The following is an 18,053-nucleotide window of genomic DNA, read 5'->3' as shown; positions in this document are numbered from 1 at the left end:
ATACCAGAAGCAACTGTAGGGCCATTGATGTAAAAACTCACTCCAAAACCTATACTGTGCATTTGCTAGCAGTAAAACCAAATTGCGGAATATTATGTAAAATATAGTACCATTTATGTGGAAATATTCAGACCCAATGCAATATCTTTTCTATGGGTAACTTGCAAGTATACCTACATGTACTTTCAAGGGTCTAGAAGAACATGGACCAAATTGATGATTGTATTAACTCTGGGCATAGGGAAGTGGTCTGGTCTAGGTCATCCTCTGTACAATTCTGTTGTTGTTCCCATGGAGAATTCATTTAGGTGGGTTTCTTAAATTAGTTTAAATTAAAGTGCTTGGAAGCAACTCCAGAAATCCTCCCTTGAGTAATTAGTTCCATCTCCACTTTCAAATGGGGCATTTTGCTGCAGGCTTCTGTGAAAATGTGTGGGAAAAATTGGAACCTACATATAGCACGCAAAAGGGAATTAAGGCAAGCCTCAGCCCAGGTCTCCTAAGTGAGGCAGGTATGTACAGTGGCTAGAGATCCGAGTAGAGGCCAGGCCAAGGGGACAAATCCAAGTCTGCTGCATTCCAGTCTTGTGACCCTGTAAAAGTTACCCACTGTGACATAGCCTCCGTTTCTTCCTCTATAAAGAGGGGAGCAATAACAGACCCTAATATGTGAGAGGGATGTCAGAGGACTAACTGAGCTAACATAAGAAGTCCTTGGGACAATGACTAATTTTGGAGTAACTTAGCAACTGTTGTAGCATCCTTCCCAAAATAAACAAGGATGCTTTAACTGTCAGCCAAGCAAAGAAGGTCAGAGTAGGTTCTAAGCTCAATGTCTAACAGAAACTAATGACTACAGTTGAGTTCATGAATCACTATCCCCTTTTACATACTTCCTATGAACTAACTCATTTGATCCCGAGACAATGATACTATCAGATTTATTCCAGTGTCAGGAAAACTGGTCAAATCAACTAACATCACGGAACCAATACAATAGTGAAGAATAATAATAGTGTTAATGGTTACAAGAAATTCCTCATGCTCATACACATGTGAACTTATAGAAAGCTTCTCCTCCATGGCAGTGGTTAATTTAGTGTTTTATGGACACCTGTCCTGTCTGATTCAGGTAGTGGGTCTTTTGCAGGATAAAGTGGTGAGTCCGAACATAGTTTGTGTCTTTGAAGGGATCTCCTATTAGTAGTAGAGCCAGATTTGTGCAAAAAGAATGGTAAAAATTAGTGAGGAGAGGGGCAGTAGCGGGGTTTGTAGATACCACCGAGAAGGACAAGCGTCTGAGCTGGGCCTTGAAGAATGGAGAGGATTTTAAAAGGCCAAGGGTGGGGTGATGCGAGCAAAGTCACCAGGAGAGAGGTATGTGTGCTGTATTTGGGGACTGCAGGTCAGCCCACCCTGAATGGCAGGGCAGATGCCAACCCAGGACTAGAGGAGAAGATCTGGGAAGAGAGGAGGCTGGAAATGGGCCGATGACAGCCACAAAAGGGTTTGGTTTCAGGATGAGTGTACGCCCAAGTAATGCTATCTTTTCCAAAAAGTTAAACATCTGTTTCAATACAAAAGTAATCCATGTCCTTCAAAGCACTTGATGAGAAAAAGAAAAATAAGGCAACTGAAATAAAATATACAGAATTTCTAATAGCCCTCACAACAATGGGACCTAATTCAGAGTATCCCTTGCCAGCCTGTAGCAGTGTCTCTCTGTGGTAAGTTGAAAGAAAAGTAAGATCAAAGGCTGAAGAGTCAATAACAGCAATCCTTCAAGTATAAGTATTCTTCTTTTGCAATAAGAAAATTAAAACTCTGAGAGGGTTACCTACGATCTCTTTCCCCAGAAGAATTCCTTAAGCTCCAAGTCCTCCCCTTCCCTCACCACTAGCCCACTCAGAGGGTGCACTTGCCCATGTGCTTCTACTCAGGATTGCATCCTCAGTCCACAGCTGTCTCCCCAGGGCCCAGACTAGAATCTTGCCCCATAGGTGACCATTGCGTGAGGAGATGGCGCCTTTCCAAGGACTCTGAATGCAAGCGCAGCTCCTGCTGCACTTTCGACACCCACAGACAGTTATGGATGTTATCAATGCTAAGCCTAGGAATTATTTTCTCTCTTCTTCCTCTCCTAACTCCCCCTTTCCACCCCCACTCCTTTTTTCCCTTCCTTGTGGTGATGTCAGCAGGAGATAAGGAACTTGGGCCTGGGATATGCCACCCACATCACTCACCTCTCCAGAGGTGATGTGTGTCAGAGATTTAAACTGCAGGAGCTGCTCAAAGGCAAAAGAGGAAATGGCTGCATGAAACCTGATGGCTGTGCGCTGGTTGATGATCCAACAGGAGCACAAACTCAGAGACTTCAGACACTCAGTGAGGAAAAGGGCAAAGCAGAGGCCCGCACCATAGACGATATTCCCTGACTGGTCTTCGGAAAACTCTAGGATCTTTGGTATAACCAGCATCTACAAGAAACAGGAATGTGGACTGTCTGGATCCCCCCAGTTCTTCAGGCACATGTTTGATGTTTCTTGCCTCAAAGAAGGACTGGGAGGTCAAGGTTAATGTCAGGGATTTGGTGAGGATGAAAACAGACCGAAGCACAGTTCTGCCCACAAGAAGCCCAAAGACTTAGGAGTTCAGGGGACCCAGATCTGAATCCTAACCCTGCCACCAGTGGTCAAACTGAACCACATGACCAGGAGCCAGGGAACCCCATTAATGCGATCCTTACAGGTTCCACACTGAGCACAGGTAGGGTGGGAAATGCTGGAGAGTAGACTGAGAGGAGACGACTCAACACACTAACCACCCCACAAATCGGAGGTCCATGGAGTCATCAGTGCCTGTTCCTTTCTGATCTACATTCAGTCTCCCCTTAGGGGGTCACAATGCCCCTTTTTCTTCTGGGAACACTCTCACCTACCACTGTGCAGATTGGACTGGATTGTCCATCAAAGTGCCCACCATCCACTGGCCAGCTCATGAGGAAGTGACCCCAGCTGAACCAGGCAGACCCTTCCTTTGAAATCAGGAGCTGAGGGGACAGGTAATAGAGCCCATTGATCCCAACCATGATACACAAAGACCATGAGTTCCTGCTGCCTCCATTGCCAAGCTGCTGAGACATTTCTCAAAGCAGCAGACATGTATCCAGCTAGGCCGTGTTCTGTTAGAGACTCATTTAATGTCACCCTATGGGCAGTTTATACTGTGCTTTCAGAGGGTGCTATGGGGTTCAGAGAGGAAATCAAAACACAGAAAGAATAATTAAATCATCCAAAGTCACCTAGTAATTAAATAGCAGAACTAAAATTTGAACTGAACAGGTGGCGACAGTTTAAACTGCTATTACACTCTCCTCCCCCACAAAAGTCCTCATTTTCTGCACAGCAGCTGAGAGACATCATCCCCAACTCCAGGTGTAGATATGCCCCTTGTTCCACTTCTAGTCTCTAAAGCCCAGAGTCCCCAAACCTCATCACATCTGCACTTACTGGTCCTACTATACTCATAACACAGAAGCACCAGCTCATAAATACACTGAAAATCATCCTGGTCCTTTGGAATCGCAGCATCACTCGAAGCAAAGAAGCCTTTTCACACCCATGCCTTGAGACTTCTTCATCCCAAAGGCGGCGAAGCCTTGAAAAGAGGGAAAGTGAGCCAAGTGAGATCTCTGCACAGGTCACCAATGGCCCTAGGTCTCACTAACTGAGAGCTTCATTGCAGGAATTTCCAAATATAACAAAAGTATAGAACAATATAGGACTGTGGTTCCCAATTCTTGTCCTCCCTGATCAAGAATTGGCAACATTTTGCTGCACCCCTTTTTCATCTCTACTCCTCTCTGCCTTTTTTTTCTGGAATATTTAAAGCAAATCTCAAACCTATCACTCCATGTACAAATCCTTCAATATGCATCTCTTCCAGATAAGACTTTTAAAAATCTAACAAGCACAGCAACAATAATTCATTCCTTAATAGCATTGCATGCCCTGTCTATATTCAAAGTACTCTGATTATTTCAAAAATATTTTTTATAGTTAGTTTGTCTGAATCAAGGTCCAATAAGGTCCATGTCTTGCATTTAAAGGACAAATCTGACAGGCCTGGGGTGGGTTTTTTTTTACATTATTTCTTAGTTTTGTTAATAGATACATTAAAATTGTATACATATTTGAGGTACCATGAGATATTTCAATGTATATATACATATGTAATGTTCAGATCAAGGTACATACATCTATCTCCTCAAATATTTTTTATTTCTTTGTTATAAGAACATTCAAAGTCCTTCCTTTTTGCTTTTTGAGTTATGAAGTTGTAAGGAAAGTTAAAACTTTAAGTTGGAAAGGCTTGGGTTAAGGCTTTCGGCTCTCTAAGGCGCATAATCACTAGTTCACCTCTTCTTTCCCTGGATACCTGGCCAGTTCCTGGGAAAAAACAGGGAGGACTTTGTTAAAAAGACCAGATGTTCTTAACATCAAGATAAGGAATGTGATGCATTCCGCCCCTCCCGGACCCCTGGCCAGGGCCCGGTTGGGACGTGACTGCAAGCACATTCACCTTTTTCGAGCCAAAAGTACAGATAGATTTACTACCTTTGTCTAGAGAGCTATATAAACAGCCCACCTAGCCCAGGCTGCTGCCGCTGTCTTACGCCCGGGATTGAGACCTGTAGCCGAAGGGATTGCTGAAGAGACCCGTGCTGTGTTGCGAGTGATGAACCTAATTCCTCCAACATTCCGGTGTTGTTGCCAGAGAGCCTAAGGATAATTTCCCGGATAGAGTCCCTCTTGCTGTTGGAGGACTCTCCTCTTTCTTTGTCCTCTCCATTCTTACTTTTGTTTTCTGTATGCGCATATCCTTCAATAAACTTTCCCTTTTGTACTTATTTAAGGCTGGTGGACGTTCTTTTAGCGGATCGAGCCAAATTAATTAGGAGACCGTGCACGGCAAAGGGCAATAAATAAAATTTGTCCTTACAGAAGTACATTTTTTTATTGTTGTCTGCAGGCACCTTACTATGAAATAGCACACCATGATTCTTCCTCCATGACCTAACACCCATTGATCAGCCTCTCCTGTCCCTCTCTCCTCAGTCTCCTGGGGCCACTGTTCTCTCAACTTCCATGAGACCAACTATTTCAGGTTCCATACATGAGCAGGGTCAGGCAGTGCCTGTCTTTCTGTGCCTGGCAGAGTTCACATAATAGTGATCTTCAGCTCCATCTGTGTTGTTGCAAATGACAGCATTTCATCCTTTTTCTGTCTGAATCACATTCATTGTGCATGGGCTCCACGTTTTCTTTATCCATTCATCAGTGGCTGGACACAGAGGTTGCTTCCTGACAGGCTGCTGGAGTCTCATTTCAGTCTGCAACACCTTCACCTCCTCCCACTTCTATGCTATTCATTTGTTAAAGGAATTATTTATCCTGTAGAATCTCCCCCATTTGGAATGGAACTAATTGCATCTCTGTGATGCTGTCTAGCATAATCTTGCATCTCCTGTATTTTCTATTAAAGTGGTAGTCTGACCTAGAAGCTTACTGAAATTCAAAACTCAAGCCATTTGGCAAAAAGCACTTGGAAGGTGATGAAAATACCACTGCTGTCTCACATCAGAAGTCACTCGATGGAGGAGCTCCAGGGTAGTGCTAGGTTCAACTCTCTAAGACCACACAGTGCCTGGCATCCATTCTCACAATGCTGAGGCAGATCTGTGAGTGAGGATGTGTCTCCCTGGCTTGCTCATGTCAGATCCCCATCACTGATGACCACACCAGTACTGCTTTCACCTAGGACTGGCAAAAGGGTGCTTTGCCTATATGTGTTGTTCCTTCTGTATTAAGTATCTTGAACTTTCTTTTTCTTTTTTCTATTTTTGCTGTACTGAATATTTATAGCAGTATAAATCGTTATAGCTAAATCTTGAAAGCATCATGCATTCCTGAAAAACAAATGGATGGATAAATAAAATGAAAAACTAGAATGAAAAAGGTGGAATTGGTGAACTAGAAGTGAACAGCAGTGACTTACAATGGTTGGGAAAGAAGCAGACACTTTGCCACCTGCCTACAATACATTTTCCCAACACTTTAAACTGAGTTTACCACCTCTTTTGACTCTTAAGAGTCCTATGATGGCCTGTGAGAGAATTTTTTTATCTTTATTAAGTTTATTGGTACATTTTTAGGTATACAATACAGTTACATTCATCATTAGGATCTTGTACCTTTGCATGACTTATCTTGGTTCTTATTTTTTCTCCATTCCTCAGCCCTCCCTTCAGCCCCTCCACCCTTCCCAGTTTACAAAGACATTGTTTCCATGAGATTTTTGGGGGGAGGGTACTGGGGATCAAACTCAGGTCCTTGAGCTTGCAAGGCAGGCAGCGGAACCACTGAGCTAAATCCCCAGCTCCATGAGAAAATTTTTACAGCCCACTGTTTTATACCTAAAGACACAGGAGTCAGAAAGTGCTTTGTGCTTGACATCATGGTAAGAGATTCTGACCAGTTTCTGGTATTATTCCAAAATCATTTGCTTGGACCCTTTTTTTCTTTTTCTTTTTCTGAATAAGTCTGAAAAGCACAGGTCCAAATTTAACCTGTTTCTGTACAGTAGGTTTTCTCTTTTCCTCAAATACACAATTTACTTTGTTAATCCCTGAGACCTGACTATAATATAAAACATTTCACAAAGTCCCCTAACCATTAAGTAATCTTTCCAGGGAAGCTGGTCTGATTATAACTTCCTAGAACACAACTGGAAACTTCCATTTTCTTCTCATGGGGAAGCTACTTCATTTAAAAGAGTAAAGGACATTTAAAGTCAATTATTCCACCCCCAAAATTACCTTCCCATTACCTTGTAATGCAGGAAATGGAATCACGTGACTCATTCGTGGTGGCTTACCACTTACCCAAAATGTAATACCCAGTGGCACTGTGTGACACATGACCCAGAAGAAACCATCGGAAGGGACTGGCAGCAGCAATTTCTAACTTTCTTAGCTAGAAATTGAGCCCTTTGAAAAAAAATCTCATAAATTATGTGAATTTTTAGCCAGGTATGAAGATACCATAATCCCAGAACTCTGGAAAGGTGGAGCAGGAGGCTCAAGAATTTGAGCCTCGTCTATGCAATTCAGCAATACAATAAGACTCTCAATCAATCAAGCAAGCAAGCAGTCAATGCCTGGGGATGTAGCTCAGTGCAAAAGCCGTGGATTTAATCCTAATACTGAAAAACTAGATGTGAATTCTTGCTCCACAAAAAAGATCTCCTGCCATATATATTAAATCTACACACATTTCAGGAGATTCACAAACCCATCTTAGAATCCTTCATTTGGCATGAGACGAACGAAGAGCCAAGATGCCTGATCCTCTGTTTACCTGTCCCTGGTCACTGTCCCACCAAAAGATGAGCTTCAACCCACCTGGCAGCTGCCCAGTGTGACTTCACCTTTTGACATTTTTGGCTGCGGCATCATGGACTGACAGCAGAGGGATGCAGTTCTTTTCTAAGCGGTTTCGGAAACCCTGGATCATGAGTGGGGTGAGCCATGACAGTGTGAGGTAGGAGAAGAGGCCAGCATCGTCCAGAGGGTGAGGGGCTGGAGACCTAGCAGGGGGTCACAAAGAAGAAAGATTGGGAAAACACACACGTGATACCCATGTAAAAACCACAATTTGGTCATCCGGATGTATACAGAAGTATTTTTTCATGACTATTATTTCTAAGTAAAAAGTTAGGGGGGAAAATTAACCATTAACAGAGGAATTATTTAAGACAAAAGAAACTATGCTATGTGCATGCTATACAATCTAATGTACAAGTTGTTTTTTAAAAAATAGGGTTAATCTATATATAAGACGTAGAAAGAATTTCAGCTGTCTTAGGGAAGAAAAAAAAAGGCCATGAGCAGATTTTAAAGCTCACAGTTCTTTGTAGAGGACTGTACTATTGATTATGCCCAAAGCAGGCTGTAAAGAGTTAGCCCTGCAATTGGCTTGTTTATAGAAATGAGTCTGGCCAAAGTCTATGTGCCAAGGTCAGAGTAACTCGCACCCAAATTCCATTCCCACAACTAAAACATTCAGAGTGAAGGACAATGTTCTAATTACAATCATATATCCTGGGGTTTTTTTTGTTTTTTTTTTGTTTTGATATCAGTGCTCGAACTCGGGACCTTGCGCTTGCAAGGCAGGTGGCAGCACCACTGTGCTAAATTCCTGGCCCAACTTTCTTCCTAATTTGAGAATGCTTAGTCTTGACCTTTATGAGCCTTGTCTACATGAATTTCCGTAGAATGCACACGTTGCCTTTACTCCAACTGATTGCCAATAAAAGTCAGTGCCTGGGACTGGTCAGGGCCTTTGTCAGTTGCACCAGCATTGGCCATCCTGGCACCCGCTGTCCCTGTCTTAGTTCTGTCTCCTAGTGCATTCTTCTCAGGCCTGCGTGGACAGTGGGCAGGTGGGGACTGGAGCTGACTACAGGAGTCTCCAATAGTTTTTAATTACATAGAAAAGGAAAAAGAGGGAAAGCACACAGACCATTTACATTTACATCAAATTGTTAACAGTAGTTCCTTTGAAGAAGGGTTTGGAATTGGAAAAGAAAAAAGTGACCCTCATTCATTTAAATTTTCTATGTATCTTTTTTTTTAACAGGGCTCACTATGTAATTCAGGCTGGTTTTGAACTCATTACATAGCCCGGGCTGGACTCAAACTCAAGACAATCCTCCTGCCTCAGTTTCCCCAGTGCAAGGATTACAGGCATGCACCACCACACCTTGCTTTTTCTATGTATCTTTAACAAAAACACTAAAATGAAACGAGAAGTAACAAAAATGATAAAGTCACGTCTTTGAGAATAACTCAGAAATACAGGTGAAGATTATTGGATTAATGTGCTAGGACTGTGATTTTTCTTTTTATTTTCAAAATTGCTTTTAAGGTTATATGATTCAGTATGAACAAAATTATACTCAAAAGGATATTAGGGGAAACAAGAATGAAGATCTGTTTGTCCATGTACCTGCTTCCCACAGTGAATGCAATCATTATGTTTTGCAAACGTACTAATAAAAATAAATTTTGGAAAAAAAGATTTGGGCAGAACAATTGGGAGAGGAAAACAGCAAGTTGTGGATGGGTGGGTCAGGGCACTGTGGCCTCTTTTCCTTGCTCTGACCTCTCCTCTGTAGCTCAGCACCCACTAGGGCTTTGGCTTCCAGACAGACGTTTGAGAGAGCAAGAGGAAGGTAGTAAGGATCAGGTCTCAGGTGTGCCAGGATCACCAAGTATGCAGGGCCGCTTGACCCCCAGGTGGAGCAGGACTCTGAGCTAATCCCAAGTGCTAACTCTCAGGTGGAGAAATCCTTTAACTCTACCCTACGAAGAAGGGGAACCCCTAGGGTACTTTAGGATCTGACTTTACACTCTGGTTCTTTATTCCCATGGTCTGTGGCCCTATCCAAATCCTACCTACAGGAAGACTCAGAGACCAAGTTGGAGGAGGGGGGAAACTGAACTCCAAGACTGGCTCTTCCCCTCCCCCGGGAAGCAGGGGAGGGGAAAAGGGAGGAAAATGAGGGGAGAGCTCCCCTGAGACTCTGCTCAACCCCTCTACCTGGCGAAATTAAAAATAATTTTTAAAGGGCTGGGGATTTAGCTCAGTGGTGCCGTCGCCTGCCTCTCAAGCCCAAGGACCCAAGTTCAATCCCCGATACCCCCCAAAATTTTAAATAATTTTAAAAAAATGAAGATACAGCAAGAAATCTATGACCTGGTGCTATAGGGAAAGTTGTGTATGGGGTGGGGAGGACAGGCAGGGAAAGTTAAAGGGTCTCAATATGGTTTCTGGCAAATAAAATGTTAACCCCTGCTAGAGAGAAAGGCTAAGAAAAACAGAGAGCTAATAAAGCTGGCCTGGATATCAAGGTCTCCATTCCCTTCTCCCTCTACCTCCAATTAAACACACACACACACACACACACACACACACACACACACACACACACACACAAAAGTAGGGAGAGGGCTACATTATAAAAACTTACTTAGTGTATAAAATATGCACTAACAGACATGCTCACTTATATACAAATACATGTTTTATTGTTCTCTCGCCATATTAATACACTAAAAAACACATGTATCCTTTTTATTAACTCAGCCTTGAATGTAACTCTGCTGTGAATCTCACAAGACAAGCACCTGGACAACACAAAGGGACCGCAGAAGAGCTCATCCAAGAATGGACGTGTAGGCAACAGAAGGGGCAATGGCCAAATCGGGGGTCTCAGAGCGCAGAACAGCCAATCAAGTTATAACCTTCAAGGAAGAGAGTCCCTTTCTTGCCATGTTAAAACAAACACCCCCGTGTGCCAGCTCTGGGCTCCCTACATTACTCTGACAAGGTAGCTATCCACCTCCTTATTTTCTCTCCTTTTCCCAATAAAGTTACTTTGCTTCTCTGGTTTTCTTCCCTCTCCAATAAAATTATTTTGTTTCTCCTTCTGAACTTATATCTCTAATTCTTTTATTGATGTAGAGTGTTTGTTTGTTTTGTTTTGTTTTTTTTTTAGCAAACCCCAGATAAAAATCCACCCTAAGGAAGTATAACAGTGCCAATATTCCAAAGGCCCAACAGGAACAAAGAAAAAAGGTTGTCTAAGATGAGTTGGTCTGGGTGAAGTAAAGAACCTGCCTAAGAATGGACCACCTGAATTTAGAGCTCGATGGAGATCGGTCCATTGAGGTAATGGTGCAGCTGTATTGGTAGAAGCTTGGATTTCACAAATGGGGTAACAAGTGTAATTTGTTCAACTGTTGTTAGAAAATGTGTTGGAAGGAAGAGGGAATCAGAACTACAAAAAGGACACACTTGGTGATGCGGAATCAGACTAGAAGAGTGTTAAAGTCCTGCCAATCAATGGTGACATGCTTAGGGGTGGTGATTTTGCATAGGCCCTGAAAGCAAGGTTGTAGTAAGTTAGAAAGCAATTTGGGGAAGGTTACATTCACTTTATGGAGAAGGATGAATTGAAATTTTGTTTTTGTTTTTTTTTTGAGAGAGGGTCTTGCTATGTAGCCCAGGCTGGCCTTGAACTTGAAGCCATCTTCCTACCTCAGCCTCCTGAACGCTGGGATTACAGGTGTGCACCACCCTGCCCTGCTCTCAATTCTTATGTTAAGGTTCATATTACAGCAAACCCGGGGCTCCCCTTCATTCTCTAAATGAAGCCCATCCTAGAGAGGCCTGTGGAGACCTACACAAGCCTCTGACACCCGCCTGCCTCTGCAGCCTCAACTCATGTCACGGCCACCATCCCACACAACACTCACCACGCAGGCCTTGATTCCTAGACGTGTCACACTGTTTCTACCCCTCCGGGCAGGCCTTTGCATGGCTGCCCCAACTGCACACTTCCCTACTCCCACCTAGAAGGTGAGCATTCAGTCTCCAGTTCTCCGAGTCCTATCAAGCTGTCGCTGTTCTGTTTTCCCCCACACCCTCAAACTTCATAGCACCTTCCTCGTGCAGGTTGGAGGCGGTGTTTGTTGATGAGCTCACTTGCTTGTGATGCTGGAGACCATGTATGCCTCCCTCACTTCCCTGCTACTCCCCTGTGGGCTACTACAGCACCAGGCACAAATAATGGTGTTCAGTGACCCTTGTGGAATGAGTGAATGGATGAATGAACGTGGCCAAACCTCCCTGGTGCACCTCAGGCCACTCTGGTTCTTAGGGTTAAGGCTCATTGCCCTGGTGGGGGCTGCCCTTTCCCCCTTGGGACTCACCGTGGTTTGGGATGGAAGGGAATCATGGTTCTCCAGGCAGCTTCGTACTTCCCCCCAGGGTGGCTCTCTACCCTCCCTGGAGCCTGAAGCCTCCTCTCCTGAAGGCGGAGAGCGCAAGTGTTCTTGGCAAAGAAAAAACAAAAGGATATCAGTGTCAGGTCCTCCAACCACTGCGCTGAGGGAATGTTGAGTGGCTGCCCAAGAATTGATAGCTGTTTCACATCTAGCTTTCTAAATAAAGGCTTCCAGGCTCTGCTTGGGGGTGTACTCCTGTAACCCTAGCACCTAGAAGGCTAAGGCAGGATGGAAAGTTCAAGCCCAGCCTGGGCAACTTAGCAACTTAGCAAGAACCTGATTCAAAATAAAAATAAACTAACAAATAAATAGGGCTGGGATGCAGCTTAGTGTGAGGGCTCTGGATTCAATCCCCAGTCCTGAAGAAAGAAAGTATATGAAGGGATTTAGGTGAAGCCTCTCAGGATAGTGGTTATATCTATCAGACAGGGAGATCCAGAAAATGAGATACAGAGAAGATGGATATAATTATCAAGGTCCAAGGTGGTGTGTTGGTGGTAGGCTTACAAATGCTTACCAAATTGTTGTAAGTAAATATATAGATAAGTATGCAATATATGATTATTAGATACAGAGATTATATAGATTGGTAGATAGACAGGGGTATGCATAAACCATGAAGGTGTCATGACCAAGGATTATCATTCATCTAGTTATGGAAACCTGAAGTCCCTCTGCAAAAAGCAAGCATCAATCAATATAAGACAAAATTCCTTGACCTATTTATGATCATTGGGAATATCCTGTTGATTCAGTTTCCCGGTGTTTAATGTCCCAGAAATCTACTTACATAGCTAAGTCCTGAAACCATGTCAGCACTGAGATTCTCAAGACCAGAAGAGCTGGAAACCCAGAATGTCCTTTGCCTGGTCATTTCCAGCTGTTCCGCCAGTTCTTTGTGTCCCAGAACCAGAGAATTTGAAAAGGCAGTGGGCAGTAGTGGCTGAGAGCCCCGCTTGAGCATGAATCTTGAGAGGGAGCCTGATCCTTAGGGAAGGTTTCAAGACCATGTGTGCCCATCCCTCTGCTGGGAATTTGGTCTCTTTTTTGCCATCCCTTCAGGCTCAGCCACAGATTGTGTAAAGAAACTTTCTCTCCCCACTCTCCCCACCTGGCTCCCAATCCTTGGGCCAGATAGGTCTCGTTTGATCCATCAAAAGTCTGCTCATAAATCCATGCTTCTTGCCTTATCTTAGTCTGTAATTGTACATTTGTTTGACTCTTTATTTGCTCAGATATAATTGCCTACACCAAACCGGGAGTCTCACCAAGGCAGGGATGGATCTGCTTGGCTCACAATTGAATCTCTGGGACTTAAGTCATCCTGGGAGGATAGGAAGCACCCAGTAAATAAATAATGAGCTGGAGGTGGTGGTGCAGACCTGTGATCATCCCAGGTGAGGCAGGAGGATTGCCATGAGTTCGAGGCCAGCCTAAACTACATAATGAGGACCCTGTCTTAAAAAGAAACAAGCAAAAATGAGTGGATAGAGAAATAAATGAAAGGAGATCATTTTGTTGTCTGATTCTTGGTTTTCAGAGACTCCAGGAGAAATCTGTGTATAATTTTCATTTTCATTTTGGCCCTTCTGAGTTTTGGCTCCCTCCCCAACTGATCTAGAAATATCCATGTACTTGGGTCAGGAGAGGGGGCAATGACTAAGAATATTTCTCAAGAAACAGAAGTATGAGGAACATGTGTAGCAGGATCACTGTCATCAGGGCATAACCTGTGCTGCAAAAGGCCCTATACACAGATGGCCCGAAAGGTTGACTTAATGTTGTGCCATTGCCATCCTGAAACCCTTAATAAATTTGAACATGGAGCCTCATATTTTCACTCTGCATCAGGCCTCACAAATTATGTGGCTTGTCGTGGTGTTTAGATTCAGCTTCTGACATTCATACATTGGATTGTGCTTCAAGTGAATAGACTGCACTTACCCACTGTTTTGGGAGAAGGTTCTCTGAATTCTTTTACCCTATCCCTTCCTATTCTCCTTCCTTTTACAAATCCCAATCAAATCTAGTAGTGTTCATTTCTGGATTTCTCCTATAGACCATACTAGATAGACTTGTAGCTAGGCACTAATGAGGCCATGAGGTTTCCTTGCTAGATTACACAGAATGTGGGCCCTTCCAGGATGATGGAAGAAAGAAGGAGGTGTTTTAGGTAAGAGAGGTGCCGTACACTGTTTGTTGAAGATTTCAGTTTTCTGGCTGCAATGAGCAACCTCGTATACAGACACACAAAAGTAAAACTGGCATGATTCAACAGAATGAGGACCTGGGGTAGGGTCGTGACACACTGCTGGATAGTTTAGTCCCACCTACAGCTTCCCAGTGTGAAAGAGCTGAAGGGGTGGAATCACTGTAAGTCAAACTGCAAGTCATGCACCTTGGCATCGTGCTGCATCTGTAGTGGCCAATAAATGTTTGTACCTGACCTGTGTTGCAACTGGCAAATGACTGTAGCTCCTGCTTGAGCACTGCTTGACTTTTGCTTCATGTTAATAACTAAGAGGAAAGTAAAATACCAAAGTTAACACAGAGATTGGATTTTCGCTCATGTGTCAATGACCCGAGTAACTTTGCTTAATAGTTTTCAAATACTGAAAAAAATATCCCTTTTCCTTCCCCACTAGTCAAAATGTAATGGACAATACACTCTTGTAAATTTAATCTGCACTTTTAACATTGCCCACATTTCTTTCCTAAACCTACCCCATCAACAAAAAAATAAATCAAGCCCTGATCTGGAGCTCTGCCAATGACTGTGGTGCAAAGACTCTGCTATGGATGATTTTAGGATTCTTACCAAACTCCTCCACGTGTGGAGTCTGGAAGAGAAGCACTTATGTCATTGATCAGCATCAACACCGCACACATATAGAGGGCTATGGAGCCTCAATAGTACAAATCAAAGTTAGTACAATAAAATTGCCTTGTTTCTGAAATAATTTAACTCTTAAGCTCACATAGCTAAAACTTCAGTAATGTTCATGTTTAAAAGGCTCTCAAAAATTCCTCAAATGTTGTCAGTTGTGTCCCATGAGCCAGTGTGAAGAGGTTCTGCTAATCCCCCCACTATACCCATTTCAAGAGAACTACTTTTTTGTTTTGTTTTGGGGTCTCACTATGTACTTCAGACTGGCCTTGAACTCACTATGGAGCCCAGGCTGACCTCAAACTCACAGCAATCCTCCTGCTTCAGCCTCCCAAGTGCTGGGATTATAGGCACGTGCTACCATACCCAGTAGGACTGACTTTTTAAAAATTCCCATTAGGATATCTTCTTTCCAATTTACTCATAAATGTTCTCTGTGCTTGTGGTTACCAAGACTGACAATTGCAACTTTCTGAGGTTCCTATAGTATAGATGGGAATAAGAAGTAGCTGAAAGTGTGGGTGACCCTAGGAGATCAACTAGGCTGCAAACAACTGGGAATTGTGCAATGATTTGGGAAGGAATGCAGTGGCTACAGAGATAGGATAAGTAAGGCCCAGTAACATAGAGAACACGAGCAGTGAGGGAGCTGAAAAGCATCACTTAGGGACTGGGCCCGGTCATCCTCAATGACAGCAGGACAGTTAGCCACCAGTGGGGTAAATTATCTGCAGGAAAAGCCTAGGAGCAGAAGATTCTGTGCCCAGGACCCAGACTCTTCCTCCACAAGTGATAGCACTGAGACCAAGGCTTTACCAAGCATTACTTAATGGAACTATTTAAATTATTGGATCAAGGGAGAATTTAAAATGGTAAGCTTAAACAAATTATTTTCCCCTGTTAACTGACAAATGGGGTCACGGGGAAGACCGGTTCTTAGAGACCAAGTAGTTAGCTTTTCTCACTTTCTAGTATAAAAATATGATTTTCCAACCTGGTTTATTCATATATCCCTGCAAAGAGATGCAACAAGTTTCACAGGTCTCTTTCCTATGTGGATTTGGCTAGGAAACTAACAGGGAAAACTAAACCAAACAGAAATAAGAATGTAAACATGTGTAATGCACAAGTTTCCTTGCTCAGCCCAGTGTTGCAGGGGCCTGGCTCAACATGATCCACTTCAACTTCCTGGACTGGCCAGGAGAAATCCCCACAAAGCTTCCACAGGCAGTGTCCAGCAAGTTCCCTGGCTTCCCAGCCTGCCTCTCAGGGAAGAAGCTGGAGCTGAATTTTCCTCACTCTAATTCGTGGTAAGACCGAGACTGAGGTCAGAATGGTGACTGGAACATGAGTAGGAGTGAAACAGAGGAAATAGATGCTTCCAGCCCTGTGTTTTCTTCATCCCTGTGGGCAATGGTCGTGAGTACAGACTTGGTACAGAAAGGGCTATTTGCATAGTGTGAAACAGCCTATGAACAGGAGGGAAGCAAGGTAACCCAAGGTAAGAGCTTTCTGGGAACACCAACTGCCTCCCTCACTGTTCTTCTCCTTAGGAAGCAGGGTCTGTAGCAGGCCAAAAAGTGTATCATACCATTAGAAAGTGGGAAAGAACTCGTGTCAAGGAGGTTGAAGGACCTGCAAGTCAGGCCTTATAGAAATTACAAGTGATTAGACCTTGCGTCTCTTGGACCTCTAGTGCTGTTTAACTTCCTCTGCTTTAGATTCATTTCCTCCTATAATTTCTAATAGCTATTGGAAACCAGTGGCTGCCCATCCTATTCATGACTATTATGGCTTATATCTACATGTCCCCTCCAACCTCATGTGCTCACAGGTGGAGCTTTTAGGAGGTGACTGGATCATGAGTATGGGATAGCTAAAGGTGATGTTGGGACATGAAGGCTGGCTGGAAGAGGTGGTGGCTGGGGGTGTGGCCTGGAAAGGTCTGTTTTCTTCCCCCCTCCCTGATTTCTCTCTTCTCCTCACTGCCTTGTCATGAGCAGTTCTCTTCTGCTATGCCGCTACGGATGGTGAACCAAAATAAACCTTTCCTCCTTTAAGTTGTGTGTGTCAGGTACTGCATCTCTGCAATGAGAAAGAAACTACCTCAATGCCAAATCCCTGCAGCCCAGTCCCTGGCCTTCTCCTATTTTAGAAACTGGGAATCTCCTTCGCACCATGACCTTCACCTAATCTCTTCTTAGAACATTCCCACTCCCCCACTTCCACACAGCACCTTGCAGAGCTGGTCCTTTCTTGTTATTCAGGTCTTCACTCAAATACCATGTCCTCAAAATAACCTTCCTAGTCTAGTGCTTCTCCATCTAGCACTTCAGCAGGAGATTAGAATGTGGCAGATGAGAAAGTGGGAATGACCTATCAATCATGGAGATCCTGGACTCCTGTCAGGAAGCAGCTCCTGAGCCCTGCCCCTGAGACCAGACAGTGCTCCCATAGTGTCAGTCCTCCTGGCACTACATTGATCAGGTTTTTTATAGGACTATCTAGATGTGATGTCAGCCTAAAGAATGAGGGCTACAAAAGGCCTCTACAGAGCCCCAGAACCTGGCAACAATGCCTCTCCCTAACCCCTTGTGTTAGCCAACCTGACTCCATTTGTGTAAAGTTGAATAATTCGGGGTGGTCACCTTCACCTTCCTCCTTGCAAGTCCCCTCATATAGCAGACTGTCACATCTCACATGAGTTTGCACCTGTGTCATCCTTACTGCCTTGCAAACAGGATGCTCCACACCTGACCCCTAAGTTAGCAACATTCTGCTCCCCTGACATTCCGCTTGTGCTCCCCCTCTCCCTGAGCCCTCCCCAAATAAAAGAGCCCTTAAAAGGACCCTGCAAACTGCCTTTCCTTTGTCCAGTTTTTCTGCCAAGAGGCACTCTAGAGCACTGGCTATGGTAATAAAGGGCACTATTCAATTCAGAGTGTGGCAAATCTCTGTAGCTCCAACTCGCCTGGCCCTATAACATTGGAGGTCCCAGCGAGATGGCCACAATAGGTGAACCAGCCTCACTGCGGCCCCATCCATCTGCAGCAGCAAACTACAGGGGAGGACCCCCCTCAGGTTTTCCAGGGTCTCGTGGTCTCACTGCTGACCCTGAAGGGACTGCAGAGATGCTGGAGACACCCTCCAAATTTTCCAGCGTCCATCTGGTCTGGTCTTGAGGGAACCAAGTTTTCTGATCAAGGTGGGTTCCCTCTTTGCCCTTTGCCCATCTCTATATTCTGGGCAGAAAAT

The 18,053-nt window shown here is 43.9% G+C and overlaps 1 protein-coding gene across 1 annotated transcript in view; it reads right to left on the bottom strand.

Annotated features, from left to right (window-relative positions):
- The window catches only part of LOC117284915 (ATP-binding cassette sub-family C member 11-like), a 9,181-nt gene extending 4,376 nt beyond the window's left edge, over window positions 1-4,805 (bottom strand). Inside the window, exons 1-3 of the mRNA XM_033760591.1 lie at window positions 4,648-4,805; window positions 3,510-3,657; window positions 2,244-2,477 (exon numbers count right to left, since the gene is read on the bottom strand). Coding sequence (XP_033616482.1) covers window positions 2,244-2,477; window positions 3,510-3,590 — 315 coding nt within the window. The 5' untranslated portion in view covers window positions 3,591-3,657; window positions 4,648-4,805. The remainder of the gene's footprint in view (window positions 1-2,243; window positions 2,478-3,509; window positions 3,658-4,647) is intronic.
- Window positions 4,806-18,053: the final 13,248 nt, after the last annotated feature.

Source organism: Fukomys damarensis, unplaced genomic scaffold (genome assembly GCF_012274545.1).
Source record: "Fukomys damarensis isolate Sample0158 unplaced genomic scaffold, DMR_v1.0_HiC HiC_scaffold_114, whole genome shotgun sequence".
NCBI classification, from domain to species: Eukaryota; Metazoa; Chordata; class Mammalia; order Rodentia; family Bathyergidae; genus Fukomys; species Fukomys damarensis.
The sequence above is the reverse complement of the archived record's forward strand: the minus strand, read 5'-3'. Positions and strand labels throughout refer to the sequence as shown.